The 24,723-nt window shown below is 34.1% G+C and overlaps 1 protein-coding gene and 1 long non-coding RNA gene across 2 annotated transcripts; one reads left to right on the forward strand and one right to left on the reverse strand.

Annotated features, from left to right (window-relative positions):
* Positions 1–12,098: 12,098 nt before the first annotated feature.
* Positions 12,099–17,361, forward strand: LOC117275432 (uncharacterized). Its single transcript, XR_004505594.2, has 4 exons — positions 12,099–12,481; positions 13,350–13,669; positions 13,754–15,868; positions 15,954–17,361. It is a non-coding gene; the product is annotated as an uncharacterized lncRNA (long non-coding RNA).
* Positions 13,122–18,114, reverse strand: LOC104090884 (putative multidrug resistance protein). The gene is made up of 7 exons (XM_009596083.4): positions 17,893–18,114; positions 17,689–17,743; positions 17,351–17,538; positions 16,632–17,089; positions 16,006–16,546; positions 13,806–15,775; positions 13,122–13,657 (listed from the first exon to the last, which is right to left on the reverse strand). Exons 1-7 carry the CDS (start codon positions 18,076–18,078, stop codon positions 13,282–13,284), a joined length of 3,774 nt encoding a protein of 1,257 aa, XP_009594378.1. The 5' UTR covers positions 18,079–18,114; the 3' UTR covers positions 13,122–13,281.
* Positions 18,115–24,723: the final 6,609 nt, after the last annotated feature.

Consider the following 24,723-nt stretch of genomic DNA (forward strand, 5'->3'; position numbering starts at 1 on the left):
TTTTTGAATATTTGTGAGTGCTTTAAAGTGAACATTTTTAAAAATAGCTTTTTAGAGTTTTTCATATTCTAAAAAAATTAAAAATTTAATTTCAAGTGAAAATTAAAAATTTTATGGCAAAACACTAATTTAAAAAATAGTGATTTTTGTTTTTTGGAAAAAAGGAATTATTTTTAAGGCCAAACGGGTCCTTAGGAAGAGTATTAGAAAAACTTTCGGTGTGCACTAGCGGATATTGTTGTCACGCTCTTGGTGTGCGTCTGAGTCTGTAAAAGTTGATTAATGATTAGCTTCTTCTCTTTCTTTTTCGTTTTATTTCAGAGGAAAGTTTCTTTCCTTCTTTTTCATTAGCGCAATGATTAGCACAATGATTTTCTTCTTTTTCATTAGCACAATGAAGAAAAGAACAGAAAAAGATTAGTTAAATTGAACCACTTTCTTTGGGAAAATTCATTTGGAACGTTAAAAGTTGAAAACGTCATTATGTCCTCGTCATCAAAACCGGGGGGCGTTGAACCATCCACTTGGTTTTTGTTTAATTTTCCTTTTTTCTCAACTACCCCAATTTGGTTCACTTGATTAAGATATTTTGCTAATGCTATTTGTTCTTTATCCGTCTCAATTTACCTCAAAATATTTGATTGAATATGAAATTTAAGAAATAAAAAAATACTTTTAAAATTTATAATTAAATAAAATTATAAAAAATTGTATAACTAGAATCATCTCATTAAATATTAAATAAAATTTTTAAAGTTGAATTAATATTAAATATAAAAATATATTATTTTTTCTCGAATAAACTAAAATAGAAAAAAAAATACAAAATCAAATTAATATTTTCTTCTTTTTATAGGTGGTGCCTTTTTGGAAGCTAAAAAATGAAAAATAATTTAAGCGGGCTGGTGCTTTAACGTGCAGATGGTAAATAGCCACTTTTTAGATTGGCTATTAGATTTTGGCAATATTTTAAATTATAATGACAAAGTAAGTCACTTATCCAATTAAATTAACGTGTTTGTCCCTAACTAAAATACATAATAGAGCTACAGTAATCGGCACTGGAATTCGAAACTTGACAAGTAGAACTCGAACAAATTATGCATGAATTTTTAAAATACGGTGATTTTGAACCTTTACTAGTATAAAATTCAAACTCCACGAACGATTCCTAAATTTTGAACATTTACTAGTGCAAAATCTAGTAACAATTCATGATTTTTGAATTATACTTCATCAATTTTTAAATTTTATAAATATAAAATTAAAAAAAAATACTGATTTTTAAACCTTTAGTAGTGCAAAATCCAAGAAAATATTTAAGAACTATTCATGTTTTTTGAATTCACATTATACTTCAACAGTTTTTAACCTTTAAATATAAACTCTAACAAAAATTACTGGCGTTCGGACCTTTAATAGTGCAAAATCTAGGGATGATTCATGATTTCTAAATTCATGTTATACTTCATCAATTTTTAACCTTTAAATATAAAATTCAGGGGGAAAAATTAACTTTTGGACCTTTACTAGTGCAAAATCCAGAAAAATCTAGGAATAATTTATGGTTTTTGAATTTACATTATATTTTATCAATTTTTAACTTTTAAATATAAAATTTAAAAAATTATTACTGGTTTTTGAACCTTTCCTAGGCAAAATCCCGAAAAAACTAAGAATAATTCGTGGTTTTTGATTTCACATTATACTTCAATAATTGAGAGTTATTGCTTCAGGTCATTCAAACTCCAAGAATATTTACTGGATTTTAAATTTATAAATATTCAAAATCCAATAATTATTTTTGAAGCTGTTTCGTGTTTTAGATATGGGTATTTTTATCTAGACTTGTATTTTAGCATTAATAAGTGGCTATTTTATTAATATAATTTTAAATATAGTTGAGCTCTAATAGCCAACCTAAAAAGTGGCCAACCCAACTAATTTTACCCGTTACACACGAGGGTGGGCTGGGCTTACTACGACGGTAACTCATGTTTAAAGCCGCAATTATCCAATCCATTAATTATGATTTTTTTACGTTCCTATAACATAATTCAAACTTATTTACCAATATAACTGTATTTTTTTAATAATTTATATATAATCTATTATTAGTGCATTAATTAGGCGATTCAGTTACACAATTTTTTATTTTTTTTTTCTCCTCTCCTTTCCCCCCTATTCTCAGCCCTCTCTCTCCACCCAAAACTCCCTTAATTGAGTGTGTATGTATGGATCAATGGAGACATAGAGGACTTGAAATGTCACATATCCCTATCCTTTTAACGTTTCTCGGACACCCTTCTCTATTATGGAGAATTGGTCACGGGTCACCATAAAAAACTTTTAAGATAATCTAATTTTTGCGTACCTACAAAAATCAACAAAAATGGAGATATGAGTTTTGGCTTATTTCGACGATGATGCTTTTAATGTGAAACTCAAAATTTCTCCACCTAAATCATTTAATTTCTACAAATATTCAAGTTTTTCAGATAAAACAAGCATGAATTAGTGCATATGAGTCGATTTGAAATTCATTTTCTATTTTTCTTTCTTTAACAAATCGAGCAAGAAACGAATAATTTATGGAATAACAACATACAAATTAAAAATAAATTTGATACATCTACAATAACATATAAATTAAAAATAAATTTCATACAACTAATTATATAATTACAACTTATCTACAATTTTCATATATCATTCTTACTCAATTAAATACAACTACAATATCATACAATTTAAATATATATTTTAATACAAATTTAATATAATATGTCTTTTGTATGTATTGTATATAATTTGTATATACTTTGTATATGGTGTGTTTTTCTTACTCTCTGAAATTCCAATCAAAACTTCTTCTCTTGATACAATTTTGATACATATCAACAACCTTATATAAAAGGATAATATGCATAACTTAAACACAAATTTCATACAACGATTCATATAGTTAACTAATTTCCAACTTTCATACAACATTCAAATAAAAAAATATATAATTACAACAGAATACAACTTAAATATAAATTATATATAACTTTAATACAATTTTGTATTTATATTGTATGTCATGTCTTTTTCTTCTTCTTCTGCTTCTTCTTCTTCTCCTCCTCCTTCGTCTTATCTTTCTTCTCCTTCTTCTTCTCCTTCCTCTTCTTCTTCTTATTCTCCTCCTCCTCCTCCTCCTTCTTCTTCTTCTCCTTCAATTCAGCTAAAATCAACTCTAATCTTCACTGAAAACCTTAAAATCTAGATATAAACCCCAAAGAATATTCTCAATCGTAACCTCAAAATTTAGATATAAACCCCAAAGTATATTCTCAATTTAATCTTAAATTCAGCTAAAATCAACTCTAATCTTCACCGAAAATCTTGAAATTTAGATATAAACCCCAAAGAATATTCTCAATCGCTTGCAACAACACCCAAACCCAAAAAATAATATTTTTTAAAAATTTAATTCGAATTCAAAGCTTCAAAACTTTTTAATGGCTATCAATAATGGAGAGTCAAACGCCTTCAAAATTTATTGATTGACAATTTCAATTCGAATACCAAATGTGTAACATAAAAGCAAATTGCTAAGTTAAAACTCTAAAGTAAAACGATTAAAATTCGTTGATACATTTCATTTGGGGGGGGGGGGGGGGATAAAGTAGATGAGAAAAGAAGAGAAAATCGAAGGAAGAAAAATAGGGTTAGGGAAAGAACAGAGAATGAGAGAGAGACGACGAGAAAGACATCCTCAAAGAGGGATAACTGATATTTCCAATTCAATTTCTAATATAAAGGGATGCTTATTTAATACTTATTTGTATATAATTGATAAATTATATATCAACTTGTAATTAAGTTAAAACTTCAATAATGAGGGTAAATAAGTTTCAAAAGTAGTATAGATAAGTAAAAATCTCTTAATTGAAGTGTACGGTAGACACCATATGCAAAGGGGATTTGAATCTAGGGAAAATGCCAAAATTGTCCATCTACTTTGGATAATTAGCCACGTTTATCCCCTTTTTTACTTTTCATTTAAAATCGTCCCCAATGTTAACATAGTATTTAAAATTATCTCTAATCCTAATAGATGTCCAACATGGCACCGGAACCCCCCATTATAATTTGACAACTAGGTACATATGAACCTATTCTTAGAAACCCATCTAACCATATTAGATTACACTAGAGCCCATTAATTAGTCTTCTTCTTTATCGATTAAAGAAGACCAATAGTCAGACGGACTTGAGTAAATGGCCGAAATCTGGCCAAAGTCCTTCAGATTTGGGTCCCTAAAACATAAAAGAAAAAGAAAAAGAGAAACATCATCCAAGTTTTGTCACTATCTTGAGGGATTTTTCGGTGGTCGGAGTACTCCGGCTAATTCCCCAGTGACATTGTGTTCTTGATTGTGCAGTTTTGAGAGGCTGAGAAATGAGAGGAAAAGGGGAGGAAGAGAGAGATAGAGGTGGAGCAGTGTGGTGGTCATCGTGGCAGAGGCATCCTTCGACGAAGCCTTTTCCCCATAATCCTGACTCACCATCGCCGATAATTTTATCTCCATATCCGATTGACGAACACAATCTTCTTCCATATAAAATCAAGGGAAACCCTAAAAATTTACTAGAACAAATAGTCATCAGAATTGGTTTTCAAAAAATTACACCGAGAAAACAAGAAATATTTACTCTTCAAAAAGTGAACTTTCCCACATATCAGTCCAAACTATCTATTTTCTCCCATTAATTGGACCCATAAGTTTACATGGAAAAGATACCCATCAAACTCAAAATATTTTGTGCTTCTTTAGAAAGAAATTGAGAATTTGTTTTGGCGAAACAACTGGGTTCAAGATGCCGGTTATGGTGTTTTCTATTTCATTTTCGATGTTGACAATGCCGGATTAACATTGTAATTCTAGTGGTAAGACTTTTTTACTTTTGAAAAGTCTGTGATGGTCACAATTTGAAGAAATTTTCAGGAATGGTTGATTACGGGTGTAGTGTATTTTCTTAAAGGTGGTTGGCCGGATTTCTCTGAGCTATTACACAATGATTGGATAGTTGGGTCAAATAAATGAGTACAGGTCTTTAAAAGTTATGTTGATATGGGTTCATACTCGCCTAGTTGATTCATTATTATAGGGGGTCCTAGTGCCATGTTGAACATCTGTTAGGGTTGGCAATAATTTAATACTATATTAAGGATGTGGACAGTTTTAGATGGAAAGTATAAACGGAGATAAACATGGCCAATTATATCCAAAGTAGAGGGATACTTTTGACCTTTTCCCCTTGAATCTATTTTCTTTGAAAGTTACGAAAGAGAATCATTCGACTGGGTTATTTGATATCATTTCAAATTGAGACGATCCCCGTAGCACCCCGAAAATTTTTCAAATGTTAAAGGTCTCATTAGAAGGTCATTAAGCATTAAATATATTATTTGTAAGCTAACAATAACTATAATTATGGATAAATCTATTTGGATATGTGGGCATGTATTGTACATGGTTTGAAGGATTATAATGATGTTTAGAAGTGGGAAGAGGTAGCATGGAACAAGTTAGAAATGTTGAAGAGAATAAGACGCTAAAAGTCGCACATAACCTAACTTCAAACAATCATATCTCCCGGTGTATAACGAGTTATGCTATGGATAAGATATCAAATTAAAGCTATTTGAGTATAATTTCCAACCATTCAAACCGTTGTCATTTGAATTTATGTACTAAAAGTTATGACCAATTTACTAAGCAATGTCCAATATACACAACGACTGTGCAACCGCGCACTTGAAGAAGTTGGCTACCAAAAGTGCATGCCCAGATGCGCGGCATCGCACCTAGGAAGATTATATATACCCCCTAGGTCGGGGAGAGATGATTTGTGGTCAAAATTTGGGAGTTCATTGGGACTTTTGAAGAGGATTTCAACCGAGGCTTCACCTGGATCCTACAAGGTGAGTTTTTATCCAAGTTTTGTGTTAATGCAAGTTGATTAACACTAATTGTAACAAGATTCAATCATGAAATTTGTCAGATTCTTCCAAATCCTCCAAGAATACGAAAATGAAAATTTTCAAGATCTTTCTTCAAAAGGTAATTCCACTATCCAATATTTATCTATTGTGTATAAATAAGTATATAGAAGGTAATTTGGAACATGGCTTGGTTGAGTTGGGAGAGGAACCCTAGAAATGGGTAATGTGAATAAGATTGACTAGTGGATAGAGACGATGAATAGTGTCGATGCAGTGAAAATGAGTTAAATGATATTTTTTATAATCTTGTGAGCAATTGAATTATTGAATATAGTATTGTTGTGTATATAATGAGATATTTAGAGTTAAAAACTCAAGAACCAACTTCTATGATGGAAATATCGATTTTACTAGACTAGTAAAGTTGGACATAAGTGTTGAACACTTAGTTGACTTAGTTGGTGTTATCGTAATATGTCGTTGATGAATATGAGTTGTTGCGTAGATATTGGATTGTTGGTGACGTTTGAGAGTTCTAAATGAATTGGAGCATTATAGTATTATTTTGGAGCTTGAACTTAAGATAAGTTGATTAACACTTACTCTACTTGAGGGATTTTCTCTAAATCCCTACTTATGGGGATAAGCGGGAGAGGATGTCACCATATGTTTCTTAGTCGTGATGCAAATGAAGTGGTGTCATATTGTTTTAAAAAATCTTATTTTCAAAATCTTGTTAGCAAATTATATTTGAGGCAAACGTTATAAGTTTTATTAAAAACTTATATCGATGATAAAGAGATTAAACATTTGAATTATATTGTTACCTTTGTTTTATAAAACGAGAAATGTAATATTTCTAAAATCTTTATATTTTGAAGTATCACTTGTTAAAACTTTAAGGATCGAAATCTCATTTTTTTAATTGCTTAATATAAAATGAGAAAGGATACTCATTTAATTTTATTCAAACGATTTGAATTGACTATGAACGTCATGATTTGACAATATAGATACTCTGAGACTATTTGGCTATGAATATATTTTTGGAGTGTCGAATGTTTTGAGAGTTACTTGTGTCCGAGGACTACGAATATATCGTGTTTGTCGTCATTAAACTACACGTGCCGACTTAGGCGTACATGACCACTTTGTGGTATAGACTACGACAGAGCATCCTCCTTGGGGATGGGGGTTGCTATTTTGTGTTATTACTATCATGACTGAGTTGATTCGTACGGTACTGCGATGAGACGACATGAGCAAGTAAGGTATATGATACTTGCCGCTAGATACATAACCTAGTTGACCTTCTTGTGTCAGTGATGGTATAGTAGTTCCGGTGAAATGTAAAAGATGATTTTGTTATGTATAGGCCTAAAGAGCCGAAAGTGATCTCAATGACTTAATAAAGTTGAAATGGTTTTGCATAATTTTTATTAGAATAATGGGTTGATAGAAATATTTTAAAAGTTTGTGACATGATTTACATTTTACTAGTCTTTTTATTTAAAATTATAGAGTATGAACTGGTGCAATGGTTTATCCCTTTATATAAAGTGCTGGTTGCACATATTTTGTAAAACCTTGTTTAGGAACTAGAGTTAAGAGATAGTCTATGACACTTATTGATTACTATGGTGGTGTACTCAGCCCTTAGGGCCCTTATCTAGGGGCCCACTTACTTTACATATTTTCAGGATGAGATGTGGCATGCGATGAGAAGATGAGGCTACGAAGACTCCCTTCCCGAGGTATATGCGAGGAACCGCTTCTATTTCGTGGTAGCTCCCGTGTTGATCTTACTTCTTTTGATTGTGGATTTATCCCAAATATTTATTTCATCCTTGTATCTTAGAGGTTGCATAGACAATTGTCATTACTTTGGACTGTAATTGAGATTTATTTATATTAAATGCACGAAAAAAATAGTCCTATCTTTATGTGTTTTTAATTAGGCAGAATACATCAATAGCCCCTTAAAATTGTCCACATTTTTCACTTAGACACTCTATCTTAAGTCCGTTCCGTTTGAACACTCCAACCACATATCAAATGTGTCATTTAGACAAAACGGGGGTGATGTGGCATAGTGCGTGTATTACACCATTTTTCGGAGCGTGAGAGATCCGATTTTTCTTTTTAAAATTTCTTTTCTCTTTCTTTTTCCTCCTATTCTTTCGCCCACCATGTCCATGTCACCACCTTCGTCCTCTCTCTCCCTCCACCAGTCCACCACCATCACCTTATTGTTATAGTTTTCACCAGCTATGTCGGATTGCCGCTGTGACAATTCATCAAACAGTTTGTGCGCATAATGTAGTTACTGCCAATGTCTGCAGTCATAGCAGTGAAACGCCCTCCCAAATTTTCAGTGGGAATTATGCTTTAAAAGACAAGAACATCTTCATTATAATTCAGTCGTAAAAGATAAAGTTTTTCCGTCATTCGCACTCAGATAAAACTATAGAGGAGATGGAGAAAAATCAAGGGAGAGAAGACAAGATGAGAAAAACGAGTAGAAGAGAGAACATAACGCCTACCTGGTCGACGGCGAGTTGGTGGAGGAGGTCGTGATCACCAGTGAATCATTTTTGGTCAAAGATTTCAAACAATTATTAAAAGAAAGGATTTTCAACAAAAAAAAAATTGACATTGATCTGAGTTTTCATTGATTGCTCTCGATTGAAACAAAGAGGATGATGAAGTTTACCCATTTGTTATTAGGTATTGAATTTAGTAAATCAATTTACTGCGGCATCTGATGAGGTTAATCATCAATGAAAAGAGAAATTGTTAGTTGGTTTCTAAGTCTAGTGCTTGTTCTTAATGTTGCAGAAGAATGGTGGCAGAGGTGAGAGTGGATAAGATGACATCCGTGGTCCTTCGTTCATTCTCTTTTGGCAGGAAGGGGGGGGGGGTGGGGGTCGGTCATCGAGGAAGATGACTAAAGGATGGGGTTCTTATTTCTCTTTTATATTTTTTTCAAAAGCTTTTTTAAAAATTTACGTGTCCCTATCTTATTTGTCACTCTGGTGTTCGAATTACTTGTATGCTTTATGTTTGATTGCTTATCAATTTTGTGTCTAAATGGCACATTTGAAATGTGGTTAGAGTGTTAAATGAAACAGACTTAAGATAGAGTGTCTAGGTGAAAAATATGGATAACTTTAAGGGGCTGCGATGTATTCTGCCTTTTAATTATGAAAATGGTGGAATTAAAGATTATGTTTCATGTATGATCCTAATTATTTAAAATAATCGTGTTTTCTAAAAGGGTTCCGCATGCATCTATTAGGCATATAGATGTGTATTCTTATGCGAGTTGGTCCACACGAATTGTATAGTATGCCAAGTACCGTCACGTGATTTTGGATCGTGACAATCACTGACTATTGAATATTATTTTAGTTGCTTGGTCTCACGAAAATCTTGAAATATCTATGTCTTGAGAAGTATAATTCCCTATTGAATCATAATGTAAAAGCATAACAATGCATTAGCCAGTGAAATGATAATCAGCTTTTGAGGTTACAAGATATCTTGTAGTGATAAATAGGGGTTTAACTCTTTACAGTTTGGGAAACTTAACTCTAATTACTGAATTGTCACCAATTATAATGTCGAAGTTCTCTTGATATAGAAATAAATGTAAGTATTAATCCAATATCTCCAAAGATAAATATAATATAGCCATATAAAATGAAAAAAGAGTATCAAATGCACATACATGGTATAAAAATGCTCAGACATTGGTAAGAGGAGCATTTTATTTCTATAACAATTGGTTGGAATGATCTGTGACAACATCAAGCCAATGTTGAACCACATTCAAATCGCGATCATGGACGTGACCAGCGAGGCAATTGCTTGATTCAATTACATCACCACAAGATCACCATTAAGATATCAGTAGCATATAGTTAGGTTTTACCATTTTAATTGGTATCATTTGACTCTTAAAGTACCGTAAAAGCGAATCTAAGATTTATATTTAATAGAATACAAGATTTTAATTTTAGTGAAAATGAGTTCAAATCTTAAATTCATACGATTTTCAAGATTTCTCACACATATATCTGTGATCTAAGTAGAAAAGTTGGGTTTGGTTAAACACACATCTACCGATATATATTCACCTCTGCTTATCACTAGCTATAGGAAAGAAATGAACACATCCCGGTGATGCTATTTTCGTGAATGCAGTGTTGCACTCTTATAGGGAAAAGAAAATGGGCTCTATTTCTGTGGAATTCGTACTGCATTCAATGATTATGTCCCGCTAGTTTTGTGATTCTCCTTTTCGCAACATCGTGCTTTTCAAGTTAACTGCTTATTGCTTTTTAATCAGGCCAATATCTAGCTAGATCAAATGTAATCCCAGTAGTTACTTTAGTTATTTTCTCGGTACACTAGAAATGGATTTCAAGCTAATTGTCCAAGACAATAACTAAGGCCAGTGAATGTAATACCTCAAATTAAGGTTTGTATAAGAATTAAGGTTTGTATGTAGGTCAATGTTTTAAGAAGCGGGAGCGGGAGCGTGAGGCGAGGCGAGGCGAGGCGAGGCGTTTTACTTGATATGAGGCGAGGCATAAGCCTCCTTACATGAGGCGTAAGTCCCACAACTCTTTAAATTTTTTAAGTTATAAATTAATAATATAGCATTATAACACACACACATATATATATATATATATATATATATATATATATATATATATACATTAATTTTTTTTTTAAAATCATAGTAGAAAATAAAATACCTAGCATGTTTTACAAGTATAAATGCTGCAATACTGTTAAAGTTACTATGAAATATAAATCAACTATATCGTCGTAACTTTCAAACAATTAAAAATCATAATTTCTTAAAAAATATTATCAAACTGCATATTTCACCTCACTAAAAGTAAATAAATATTATCAATACTGTTTTAAAATATTACTCCTTGGTGATTAAATGAAAAATTACTTTTAAATAGCAAAGTAATAAATGTATAATAATTTTGAGAGACAAAGAAGAAATGTTCACCCTCACGATGTTCTTAATTAGTAAATATGCAACAGGGAACTTTACATAACTGTCCCAATTTAAAAAAATATAATAAATTCTTACCATGAAACCCAATATTACAGTTGTGGCAAAAAAATATTTATATTTGTAGCACACAGTTCCATTAAAATAGGAATATTAATTATTAATCCGTAAAGATAAGCAATTTGAATGGAAAGTCAATAATTCTTTGTACAAAAATCATGCATTTTTTCTCTTTATCTATTAGCGTTCCTTCTTTTTCTTCAACTTCTTAATTTTGTTTTCTGTCGAAACCAATATATTTTCTAAATTTGTTCCATTCGTTTTCTTTTTAATTATCTTTCTTATCCTTCTTTCTTCCTTTCTTAACATAAAGATCTTACTTCGATAATAATATATGTTAATATATACAAAACGTATATATAAAAAATATACATTGAATTAACACATATAAAATATACATAAAAAAATACATTTTCAATTAAGATGACACTTATACATGTGAAATATACATAAAAATATATATCTTAAATTTAATTAAGATGGCATATAAATATACATAAAAAATACATCCTGAATTAAAACGGCATTTGACATATAAAATATATTTGAAGTGTACATTAAAAATACATCTTAACATAAGATGGCACTTCACAAATAACTATACAAAAATTATATACATAAAAATACATTTTGAATTAAAGTGTTACTTGATATACAAAGTATAAAAGACGTATAAATCAATATATTTTGAATTTAGGTGGCATTCACATATGTATCAGATTTTAAAAAATGGAGTGAAGAAGATGAATGTTGGAAAGGGAGAATTGAGATGGACAAAAAAAGTACTTCCTGTGATTAGTGAGTCAATTAACTTATTAAATATTGAGCTTAATTTTTATAATATACTAATAATAAAAAAATGTGCTCTTTATTAAATAAGCAATAAGTGATGCTATTTTTTAAAATAATAATTAAAAAAAGGATCAAAGGTGTAAAAAAGTTCTATGTAGATACTATAATTCATTATTTGAGTTATTCACAATTTTTAATGTAAAAGAATTTTGAGAGTCGCTAATTAGTGAATTTGAAATACAAGGGACTATTGGGCGAGCGCCTGGCGTTCCATAGTGCAGAAAAATCTTCTAATTCCACAAGATCCAATATTAGCTCACTGTCCTTTCAGCTTAATTTAAACAACAAGATGAAGGACAAAGGTGTGTCCATTATGATGACATAAATCTTAGTAGATCTTTCTATTGTAAAAACACCAGATTCCCTATTGGTAACACCACAATTTCTGGCTTTTAATCAAGGTCACGGGAAAGAAGCCCATAAGAGTTGGATGCTGGAGATTAATCAGAAAATGCTTTGGGATGCCGCATTTAAGGCGGTTTCAAATGGGTCTAAGGCGGTTTTTTTGGGGTCAATGTGGCGACCCGAATCAGGTACAAGACACAATTTTTGTTGTAAACAATAATATACTTACTTGTTTTGTCATTCTTACTTTCTCTTTGGTTAGTTACTTGTTTGTAATGTACAAACTATTTAGTTAGTGCAAAAGCAGGGAATTTGAACTTTATGAGTTTGTGTTTGAAGTTCTATCACAGACTAATTCATTTACTGAGTTTGAAATATATTATTGTACTCATTTAGTGGGTTTTTTACCGCATTTACAGAGGTTGAGCCAAAACTGTTGAGTTCGGATGAATCCGTATCTTGTACACTGCATCCGCCCCTAAGTTACTGTTAATCTTCGCTTTCCTTTCTTTTGAGCTGGCTTGTTTTACGTAGTAACCTAATTATCTTTATTCTTGGATATGATAATTTTTCTTTTACGTACTTGTATGATTAGTTTATTCTTAGCGGATGCTATGAAAGCCAAAATGTGATGCCATTTGCCTAAAGGAAAAGAATATGATGTTGATCTCACCCTGTCGTTCTGCAGTTGACAACACTTCTGAATATAAATTAGTTGTATGATTGATCCCATCTTTATGGATTTCGTTTTTCATCGTTCTACATTTGAAGTTTTTGAGAATTGAAGTGGAAGGAGATTTGAGTTGCTATTAAGATTGTTCAACCAGATGAAATAATTTAGCGGAGTAACATTTATTGGAAGAAATACATGAAATGGAATCAAAATATTCAGTGGAAAAGTACCCTATCTCAAATTTACAATAATGGTGGCAAGTGTTGCATAAGACAAGCTCCTTTATATGAGACACTACTATCATGTTTTTGAAGTTTACCTGTAAGGAGAGTTTCCCCCTTGCAATTTTACCAGAGAATAATATGAGCCATTTTTTCCTATAGAAAGTAGATCTGAATGCGAGCCTTGCTCTGCAACTATTCCATCCTTGATGACAGCAATAGAAGTAGCTTTCTGTATAGTGGACAGGCGGTGAGCCACAACAATGCATGTTCGACCAACCATCATCTTCTCTAGTGCTTCTTGGATTGCGCTTTCAGATACAGTGTCAAGAGCACTAGTTGCTTCATCTAACAGCAGGATTTTTGGGTTCTTGAGTATTGCTCGGGCAATGGCTATTCTTTGTTTCTGACCTCCTGATAGCTGCACTCCCCTTTGTCCACATTGAGTTTCATATCCATCATTCATCCCACTGATCACAAAAGTAAGCGAATTAATGGTAAGTTTATAGTTTGTGCAATAGCTTTGTTTAGCAAATGTCCTTTGATATTTGAAATTTGTTATGCAGCTGAAAGAACTTCAAAACTTCAAATAAATTTGTGATGATATGGATAGCTGACCTTATAAACTCATGAGCATTAGCAAGCACTGCTGCCTTTCTTATCTCAGATTCCTTGGCGTTCTCTTTTCCATAGGCAATGTTCTCATAGATAGTTCCTGCAAAGAGAGTTGGTTCCTGGCTAACTAATGCAATACTTTTCCTCAGCGATCTCAAGTTGTAGTCTTTTATATCCTTTTCGTCGATATAGACTGATCCTTTATCTGAATCATAAAATCTTTCAATAAGCCCAATTATAGTTGATTTTCCACAACCACTTTGTCCAACTAATGCTACTGTTGTTCCTGCACTTATCTCGAGGCTTAATCCTCTAAAAATCAGCTGGTCTGGTCTTGATGGGTAAGCAAAGAATACTCTTTTCAGCTCCACATGTCCCCTTATTTGTGTTCTCATTGCATCTATTGCTGACGAATGATCTGGATTAATCTCGGTGTTTCTATCGAGGATTGCAAAGACTGAACCCACGGCGTTACTTCCCCTAGATATATCTTTTGTCATGCTTCCTGCCTCAGCAATTGTATACGCAGTGAAAAGCAGTGCTAGAAATGCTTGAAAAAGTTTCTCAGGGGATATTTCCCCTTGTGACAATAGCTTCCCACCATACCAGTATGCTAAAGCTGTAGAAGCTGCAGCTAGGAATTGAGAGCTACACAGACCTACACCGGCGTACCAAGATTGTCGGATGCTTTCCTTCCTAGGACCTTCTAATGTGGCTTTAAAGAGCCCTACTATCCTTCTCTGAGATGAGAAAGCAGTTATAGTTCTATGATTAATAACAGCTTCACTTGCTAATTGGCTTCCTTCCCTTTGAGCTTTCTGTGCTTTACCAGACATACTTTTCATCAGAACACTTCTCCCGTAAAAGCTTCCAATGAGCAAGGGTTGAGCTGCCATCATCACTAGGGCCAGCTTCCATGTTAGGAAAAGTCCTAATGTATAAGCAAATGTAGCAGCAAAGAATGCTTGAGCTAGCAGTGACATGCGGTCTCCCACAAGGGAACGAACCATGTTTGCTTCAGTTGATAGCCGGGCACATATGGCTGCACTCATGTTCTCATCTTGATCAAACCATCCTATCTCAAAGGTCATGAGTTTAGCAAGCAGCTTCTCCCTTATCCTTCTGGTTAGCTTTTCTCCCATGACAGCAAAATTATAGTGTTGGAGAAGATTTGTGAAGAAGTTGAAAACAGCAAGACCGGTGAATACAAAAGAATAGACCCTTGCGTGGGATTGGATGGAGGATTTATCAGTCCGGAAATAAACAGATATAACTGCCCCAACACAGTAGGCATTTATTGGCTGAACAGCTCCCGAACCTATCGCTCCTATGCATCCAAGCAAGGCTCTGCCCCACTCGGGAGCATTCATTTGCAGTAACCGCAATTGTGAAGGTGCTCGATAAACCTCTTTTGTGAAATGGCTATCATCACTTTCATAGGATTCTTCAAACTGAACGGAGTAAGGAGCTGAGAATGGTGCACTTCGGGAAAATGCTGGGCTAAACGGGTACATAACAGGTGTAGCGGCTGCACTGGAGATCATGTTGAATGGACTTTGTGGGGTAGTACCCTTTCGATAGCTACTTCTTCCTCCAGTCTTTTGGCTAGGGGTATTGGCGACGTCGTTTAATGTGGCTAGTTGCTGCAACTGCACCATTTTGTAGTACTCTCCACCTTCCCCATCAGTCATTTGCATTAGCTCTTCATGTGTCCCGGACTCGATTACTCTCCCTTGTTGAAGAACCACTATCCTATTTGCCATTCTAATGGTGGATAGGCGGTGAGCTATGACGATTGCAGTTCTTCCCATAGACGCATGATCGAGGGCTTCTTGTACCACTCTTTCAGACTCTGAATCAAGTGCACTTGTTGCTTCATCAAGCAGCAGGACTTTTGGGTCTCTTATCAAAGCTCTCGCTATGGCTATTCGCTGCTTTTGTCCTCCAGATAACTGCAGCCCAAATTGACCAACCTGCAATATTTGAAGGGGTCAATTTCAACTATACGATAGAGTGATAAACCACAGGAAGACTTCAGTAAGGATGCGCTTTTCTGTTTTCTGCAGGTGAGAAAACAAGGTACACTATTAGGATAACCATCACTAAGATTCTTTTGGTCGTGGTTAAGTATTTTGTCCTTCAAATTTGCAGATCTATATAGAGATAAAAAGCAAGATCAATTATTGGAGCAAGGCTCTGGTACCTGAGTTTCATATGCATCTGGTAACTTGATAATAAAGTCATGAGCATTTGCAGCTTTAGCTGCCTTCTCCACTTCTTCCATGGTTGTTCCCTCCTTTCCAAATAATATGTTCTCTTTTATGGTTGTTGCAAAGAGGATCGGTTCTTGATTAACCAAACCCATTTGGGACCTCAGCCATTTAAGATGGAGTTTCTTTATCTTGTGTCCATCCAAGGAAATATCACCTTCAATGGGGTCATAGAATCTTTGAAGCAACGAAATTATGGTGGATTTCCCAGAACCACTACCCCCAACAAGTCCTGTAGTTTTTCCAGGCGAAATTCTAAGATTCAGGCCTTGCAAGATAGGCGTATCGGGCCTTGAGGGGTAATTGAAGTACACACCATTGAATTCAATTTCTCCTCTTACATATGACAATGCTTTCCCCTTCTTATCTTCAGTGTCAATTGCTGGATGTCTATCAATCATCTCTGTTATCCGAATAGCAGCAGACTTTGCCTCTGTGATTGCTGTAAGATTTGGAAGAGCGGACAAAATATTTCTGCAAGAATGTAGCAGTTTAATTAACATCATTTCCAGCAACATATAGAGACTAAAAGCATTATAATTAAGGTAAGAAAACTTACAATCCTCCCATAAGAACATTGAAACCTGCTACAAATACATCACCACCTTTCTCTCCATGTTTGCTGACTAGAATCGATCCAAGCCATGCCTGAAAAGCCCAGCTAATATAAACCATTCCCAAGCTTCCCAGCAACAGCCCTCTAGCAAAGCCTTGCTTGATTCCTAATTCCATAACTTTCTGCAGCGATTGACTGAACTTATCGAGAGTTTGGTTCTCAGCTACATAAGAATATAGTGTTCTTATAGAAGAGATAGCTTGTTCTGCTATTCCTCCAGCAACTCCATAGGACTCTATCATCTGCATTCCCACGTTCATCATCATTGTCCCAAATCCAAGTCCTGGGATGATGAACATTAAGGTGAATGGTATCGCGGCCAATGTGATCTTCCATGATAACACAAACGCAAAGATGTGGCAGAACAAGAAGGATGACATGTAAGCCAGGCAATCAGGTATCTGCATCGAAGCACAATCCACCATATATTATGCAATGGCATGAACTAATGATATGTAAGCAACACAACAACCAGTTTCAATTCCCACTTCTATATGTTATGAAATTTGTAAGATCAAGGGAAGAAGCGCGGGTGGCATGGACTAGAAGGAGTTTGAGTTCTATGCTAACCTAAATTACTAGCAAGTAACTTGCTATACCAAAGATCACACTGATGATGTAGAGCAATACTTTATATATCTTAAATCCAATAGAGGATATACCTTCTCGCCTATGGTCACTTGAATCGTAGTTGAATCAGCTGAGACAGTTGAAATCACTTGATAAGTAGTGGAAGACTCAGCTGCCTGTGTGTCAAAAAATCCAACTTCCTGCCTCAGTACAGATTTTAGATACTCTAATCTCATACGAGATGTTTGTCTTTCAGCAGTTCTTGCCCAACATAATCCTTCTGCAAAAGTTTCAACTTATGTACATATGATCTTTGGTGATACAGTACAATCAAGATAAAGTAGAAATTCTCTATACATATGCACACCAGTTTAGAAAGTGATCAAGTGTTAAAGAGAGGGGCACTACTAGATGATTAGCCTTCACTTACCAACAAAAGCAGACAGTCCAACTCCAATTGCGACATAGAGTAGCCATAGAGAATACTGCAATAATATGAAAAGAAAACAGTTACCCAAAAAAGAAAAAAGAGGGAATATTATAAGGTTTTACTTCTTACTTCTAGTTGATATGCATGTTTAGAAGTGAATAGCACAGTTAATTACGAGGAAACTCAAGTTCATTATTGTCTCACCTTGTTCACGATATGCATAGAAACTGAACTACTTAGGTTTCCATAATCATTAATCACTTCACTAAGCACAAACATCATTAGAGGAATCTGCAGACCATCTCCCATACTTCCTAAAGTCCCGAAGAACATTAACAACTTGTCTGTTTTATCAGCAAATCTAAACATTCCTCCTTTATTATTCCCCATTATTTCTTATGGTTCCCTTCAAGAGGGTTCAGCACCTTTTAGAACACGCAATAAATGTACAATCCCTACACGTAAACTAGCTTTTATATATATATATATATATATATATATATATATATATATATATATATATATATATATATATATCCTGGTCTTTTATACTTGGCTAGTTATGTTGCAGGCCGTAGGCGGATATTAGCTATTGGAAGTATGCGATAGTAGCCGGCTTGTAATTGGTTGTCAGCCTTAGCTTTACAATGTGTGTTGGTTTTATGAGACTTGACAATTCCGCCAGGACAATGATTGCTTCTCCTTGTTTTAATTTCACTTAGTGTGTGCTTGGTATGAACTATGAAGGAAAATATTATTCGAAATAATCTTTATTTCCTTTCACACTCTTTAAGAATTAGAGAGGTAGGAGGCTTTCCTTTGTTATAGAAATAATATATCAAATGCACTATTAAAGAAAAAAGAACTTTTCCCCCTTTTTAATGGAAAAATATTTTTTGGTGTTTATTTGCCAAGAAATGACTTATATTCTGAAAACTACTTTGTGTACCAAAAACGCAGTTGTATTTCTTTGATATTTATCATGATAGGTTAGAACTCTCAAAGTAAGGCTATGTTGAGTAAGATGCGTGGTTAGACGGTTAGACAAAGTGGTGTTAGATCCTGATAACAATGTTCCGGTGATTATTAAGAAGGAAGTAGGTTTTATATTTTAAAAGTGACTTGGATTCTTAGAAGTTAGAACTTGGCCACACTAATTAACGTATTGTTTTGACTCAAAATAATTCTCGAAACGTCATTTGTAATAAAATTATATCTAGGATCACTGTCCGTCACTGTCAATATATATATGTATATTACACATATATTGACAATATATATGTAATTATATGACTTCATCTTTGCCCAATTGAGATGCGATCTTAGAATGTCGCCAATTGTTTTTTATGACGACTCAGCTGGCCAATTTTAGATCGCTTCTTGTTGGGTATGGCAGAAAACAAAAGATGCTGGAATTAAAGAGTACTAACTTGTACTTGTCAGCTACTCCCTCCCTCTAACAAAAGGTCTTGTATTTTTGGTCAGTCCCAAACTCCCAATTGTCCAAACTTCTCTTTAAAAAGAAGTTTTATACATTCCACTGTCAATATAACATTTCTTCTATTCTAGTTTTTAACGTTTTTTAGTTCTACTTTATATATGACAGTGGTTTTATTTTGAGACGTCCAAACAAGGAGTATACAACAAATAATTTAACAGATTAAAATTTAATCTTTGTTATGAGTTTTTTTACGAGTCATTTACTTAAATGTCATCTAAGACATGGAAATAATATAATAAAATCACTTTTGTTATGAAATAAAAGCAATTTAGTAAAACATGAACAAGAAATGGAGATAGAGAGAAGGAAGAGATTTTATTTCTCCTTCAATTGTGTGTTCTTTCCATCTATTACAATGCCTTTATATAGGCATGAAAAATGAAGAAATATTTCATTGAATATGTCATTAAGCATTTGAGAGGAAGATCATGGAGGAAGATAGATATCCACCATAATTTCTTATAACACTCCCCCTTGGATGTCTATACATAATGTACCTCGTTAAAACCTTATTAGAAAAAAAATCCTAGTGAAGGAAAAAGAGTACACATGTTTAGAAATACGCTATTTGGGTTGCCTCATTAAAAACCTTGCAAGGAAAACCCAGTGGGACAAAACCTTATAAGGAAAAAAGAGTACACTGCGTATTAACTCCCCCTGATGAGAGCATCAATTCACATCCTTGAGCCTTTGCATCCCAATCTTGTACACTAGTTTCTTGAAGGTTGACGTCGGTAGAGATTTGGTGAACAAATCAGCCATATTATCACTTGAACGGATCTGTTGCACATTGATATTACCATTCTTTTGAAGATCATGTGTGAAAAAAAATAACTTTGGTGAAATGTGCTTTGTCATATCTCCTTTAATGAATCCTCCATTCAATTGAGCTATGCATGTTGCATTGTCTTCATACAAAATTGTGGGTAGTTTGTCATACTTCGAACCATATTTGTCTCGAATAAGGTGTATTATAGACCTCAACCACACACATTCTCGACTTGCTTCATGAATAGCAATTATTTCAGCATGATTAGATGAAGTAGCCACGATTGATTGCTTAGTCGATCGCCAAGATATGACAGTGCCTCCACATGTAAAAGCATAGCCTGTTTGAGATCGAGCCTTGTGTAGGTCAGATAAATATCCAACATCGTCATAACCAACAAGATCGAGACTGCAATCGTTGCCACAAAATAAGCCCATATCAGTAGTCCCTTTTAGATACCGCAATATGTGTTTAATTCCATTTCAATGTCTCATTGTAAGAGCAGAGCTATATCTTGCTAAGACATTAACTGAAAAAGTTATGTCAGGCCTTGTGGTGTTAGCAAGATACATTAGTGCACCAATTGCACTAAGATATGATACTTCAGGACCAAGAGGTTCTTCATTCTTTTCTTGAGGTTGGAACGGGTCCTTATTCACATCAAGTGATCGAACAATCATCGGAGTCCTTAATGGATGTACTCCATCCATGTAAAACCGTTTCAATACCTTTTCTATGTAGGCAGATTGATGAACAAAAGTCATGTTTGCCAAATGTTCAATTTGCAAACCAAGACATAATTTTGTCTTTTCGAGATCTTTCATCTCGAATTCCTTCTTTAAATAATTAATTGCCTTTTGGAGTTATGTAGGAGTTCTAATAAGTTTTATGTCATCAACATATACAACAAGTACAACAAACTCCGATGTTGTTTTCTTTATAAAAATACAAGGACAAATGGCATCATTTATATAGCATTCCTTTAATAAATACTCATTAAGGCGGTTATACCATATTCTTCTTGATTGGTTTAGACCATACAAAGATCTTTGCAATTTGATTGAAAACATTTTCCGGGACTTTTGAATTATGTGCGTCGGGCATTTTAAATCCCTCAAAAAATTTCATGTATATCTCATTATCAAGTGAGCCATAAAGGTAGGCTGTAACCACATCCATTAAATGCATGTCAGGCTTTTCATGGACAACAAAACTAATGAGATAACGGAACGTTATAGCATCAATAGCAGGAGAATATGTTTCTTCATAATCGACACCAGGCCTTTGTGAAAATCTTTGTGCAACAAGGCGTGACTTATATTTTTGTATCTCATTTTTCTCATTCCTTTTACGTAGGAAGACCCATTTATAGCCAACAGGTTTAACATTGTTAGGTGTTTGGACTACAAACCTAAAAATTTCACGTTTCGCAAGTGAATCCAACTTAGATTGGATTGCTTCTTGCCATTTTGGCCAATCACGTTTTTGTCGACATTCTCCAACAGATTGAGGTTCAAGATCCTCATTATCTTGCATAATGCTAGATGCAACATTGTATGCAAAGACATAATCTACCATTATATTCAATCGATTCAAATCCGTCTCAATACCGATTGGGTTTATTGATAGTTTCTTATTTCTTGAGTCTCAGTCTCAGTGATTTCCTCATGAATCTCAGGATTTGTTAAATCATCGGTTTCTTTATGAGACTCATTCGTAGTGTCATCTTGATAATTTATTTTTCTTTTTCTAGGATTTCGATCCTTAGAACCCAATGGTCTGCCACGCTTTAAGCGTGCTTTTGACTCATTAGCTATGACACTAGAAGATTGTCCAACAGGGATATCAATACGGATTGGAACATTTTCTGCAGGGATATGTGATTTCGTTATCCTTTTCAGATCCGTAAATGCGTTTGGCATTTGATTTGCTATTTTCTGCAAATAGATAATCTTTTGCACCTCTTTTTCATAAATAGAGGCATGTGGATCAAGATGAGACAATGATGAATTTTTTCACAAAATTTCTCGTTTGATTTCACCAATTTCTCTCCCTAATTTTGGTAAAAAAGGCCTCATCGAATCGACAATCTGCAAATCGAGCAGTGAATAAATCTCCCGTTAATGTTTCGAGGTAGCGAATAATGGAGGGCGATTCAAACCCAACATATATTCCTAATCATCTTTGGGGACCCATCTTGGTGCGATAAGGCTGTGCTACAGGCACATATACTGCGCATCCAAATTTTTTTAAATGGGATATATTAGGTTCATGACCCAAAACTAATTGCAATGGGGAATATTTATGATAATTTATCGGTCTAAGACGAACTAGCATTGCAGCATGTAAAATGGCATAACCCCAAACATAAATGGGTAATCTCGTTTTCATGAGTAACGATCTTGCTATCAATTGCAGACAATTAATCAAAGACTCTGCGATGCCATTTTGAGTGTGAACATGAGCTACAAGATGTTCCACTCTTATCCCAATTGATAAGCAATAATCATTAAATGCTTGGTGTTACACCTCTTTTTTCCCGAGGGGATATGAGAATTTTTCTAATTAAAGTGATATTAATCGAAAGGGGGTTATTTATTTAATCAGAGTCGCCACTTGGAATAATTTATGGTGTCCCAAGTCACCGGTTCATTTTAAATCCCAAATCGAGGAAATTTTGACTCTTATTTATGGTTTGCGAACACAGAAGGCCGGGTAAGGAATTCTATTAACCCGGGAGAAGGTGTGAGGCACTCCCGGATTCCGTAGTTTTAGCACGGTCACTCAACTATTAATAATTGGCCTAATTATCTGATTTAATATATATTTGAGACCTATTGTACATTTTTACCTTTTAAAACCGCTTTTAGTATTTATGAAATTTGTTTGAACACGTCGCGATGTCGCGCACTTATTTACTTTTGTACACATTGCGAATCATGTCACGTGAACCGTACCCACGATCTACAACATATTTATTTTTATTATTATTTGAAGTTATGGTCGGGTCACATGAAATGCGCATCCGAATTGGGGATTATGTATCAGGACTATGCTACGAGAACCGTACCCATAGCCGTGATGATTTATTTAATTAACGCTAGCCTATACTAATGCTTCCTCCACGATATCCGTCATGGCCTCCAACTACATGTACTACGGGGTATACCCTGGATAAAATATGTACAAATTCTTCGAGGCATTCCCGAGATGATAATAAACTTAGGGGGACAACCTCTTGCCTCGATACTAAAATAGAAACTCCTAAAAGTTTGCATAATGAACGTACAGCCTAGCATGCTACTAGCAATCCAAGCAAAACAAGTAACACAATTAACATGATAATTTCAATTTTCATTCTTGGTGTCCAACTCCACTGCTCAATAGAATAAAATAAGCAACAAAGCTAATTCTTGATTCTTTTAATTCTAGACTAAATAATACCAAGTCAGATCATATTTACCCAACCATTAGACATATTTATCCAAGTCTACTTCACATTTATAAAGCTAACTCCCTTGATTAAAAACACTATTTCAATCCAATTTGAACCTATAAAGGTTCCGTCTCAACTTTCATTAAACCAACTCAATAACGTTAATTGAAAACTATATGCTGATTAAATATAAAAGCAAAACAAATTCAAGTAATAGAGTACCAATCAAAATAAATAATAGGAAGATAGATAGTATAACATGAGTGAAAAGGAAAAGTGAATCTTCAAGTAGCAAAAATTCCTCTCTGAATATTGAGTTAGTACAGAACCTCCGCCTAAACTCATCTAGCAACAACGAAACACGAACTAAACCACGAACGGACCTCGACGGTGGCCGGAAGTTTGCCGGAAAACTCGAACTAAACCAAAACGACGAAGCTGAACTCCGGCTGATTTTGAGGTTGTTTTCGGCTATTTTTGAGCTAGGTTTTGGACTGAAACAATGGTATTTTAGAGGTTGTTTGGCTGGAATATTGATGTGAAAACACGGGATGTTTAAGGGTGCTAAAAGGGACGGTACTACAACTGCGTTTTCATGACTTTTTGGTGCTGAAGTACTGCGCTTCTTGGAGTTTTTGGATAGAAATTTTGCTGAGTTTTGGAGGTTGTTTTAGGGTGGTTGTTGGCTGGTTGATTGTGCTAAGGAATGTGCTTGATGCTGGGAGTGGAGAAGGAAGGGAGCAGTTGCTTCTTTCTTATCAAAACCAAGGTCACGATGGGGATCCTCTCCTTCTCTTTTGGAGGTGCGGCCGTAAGGTCCCTTCAATGAGAGTAAGCTCTTTTTGTAGGGAGTAGGAATTAGGTTAGGTCAAATGGGGAGTGGGTATGGGCTTGAGCGAGTTGGGCTCAGATTTGGGCCTTTAGTGGCCAAGTTTGTGCTCAAAATTTGGGATTTCAGCTCTTAAAGTCCATCAATTAAGAAACTTAACAATTTTAATATATACTATTAAATATAAAATTAATTCCATTTAATTAAGGCAAACTATATGAAACTATTTTTTGTATTTTTCAATTTTTGTGCTTTAAAACTAGAATTAAAATAAATAATAAAGTGAAATCCTATAGAAATAAACTTAAATATATTTTTTAAAAATACTAAGACTATTAAAGATAATTCTAATATGCGGGTCAGAAATTACGTGTTTACAACTGCCTCTCTTTACTTGGAAACACGAAGTATTTTTGAGCAAAGAAATAAGTAAGCGACGTAATTGATTTCTAACCCGACACTTATTCAAAAGAAAAGAAAGATGGATAGAAGATTGTGAC

This window comes from Nicotiana tomentosiformis, chromosome 7, assembly GCF_000390325.3.
Source record: "Nicotiana tomentosiformis chromosome 7, ASM39032v3, whole genome shotgun sequence".
Taxonomy (NCBI): domain Eukaryota; kingdom Viridiplantae; phylum Streptophyta; class Magnoliopsida; order Solanales; family Solanaceae; genus Nicotiana; species Nicotiana tomentosiformis.

Bases quoted from the DNA above. Each gene is read 5' to 3' on its own strand.
- LOC104090884 (XM_009596083.4), bottom strand. From the start codon at position 18,078: ATGGGGAATAATAAAGGAGGAATGTTTAGATTTGCTGATAAAACAGAC. The intron at 17,090-17,350 runs GTATATCCTCTA...GCTTCGATGCAG, and splicing joins AAGTGACCATAGGCGAGAAG to ATACCTGATTGCCTGGCTTA. The intron at 15,776-16,005 runs GTACCAGAGCCT...CAAATATTGCAG, and splicing joins CAGATGCATATGAAACTCAG to GTTGGTCAATTTGGGCTGCA.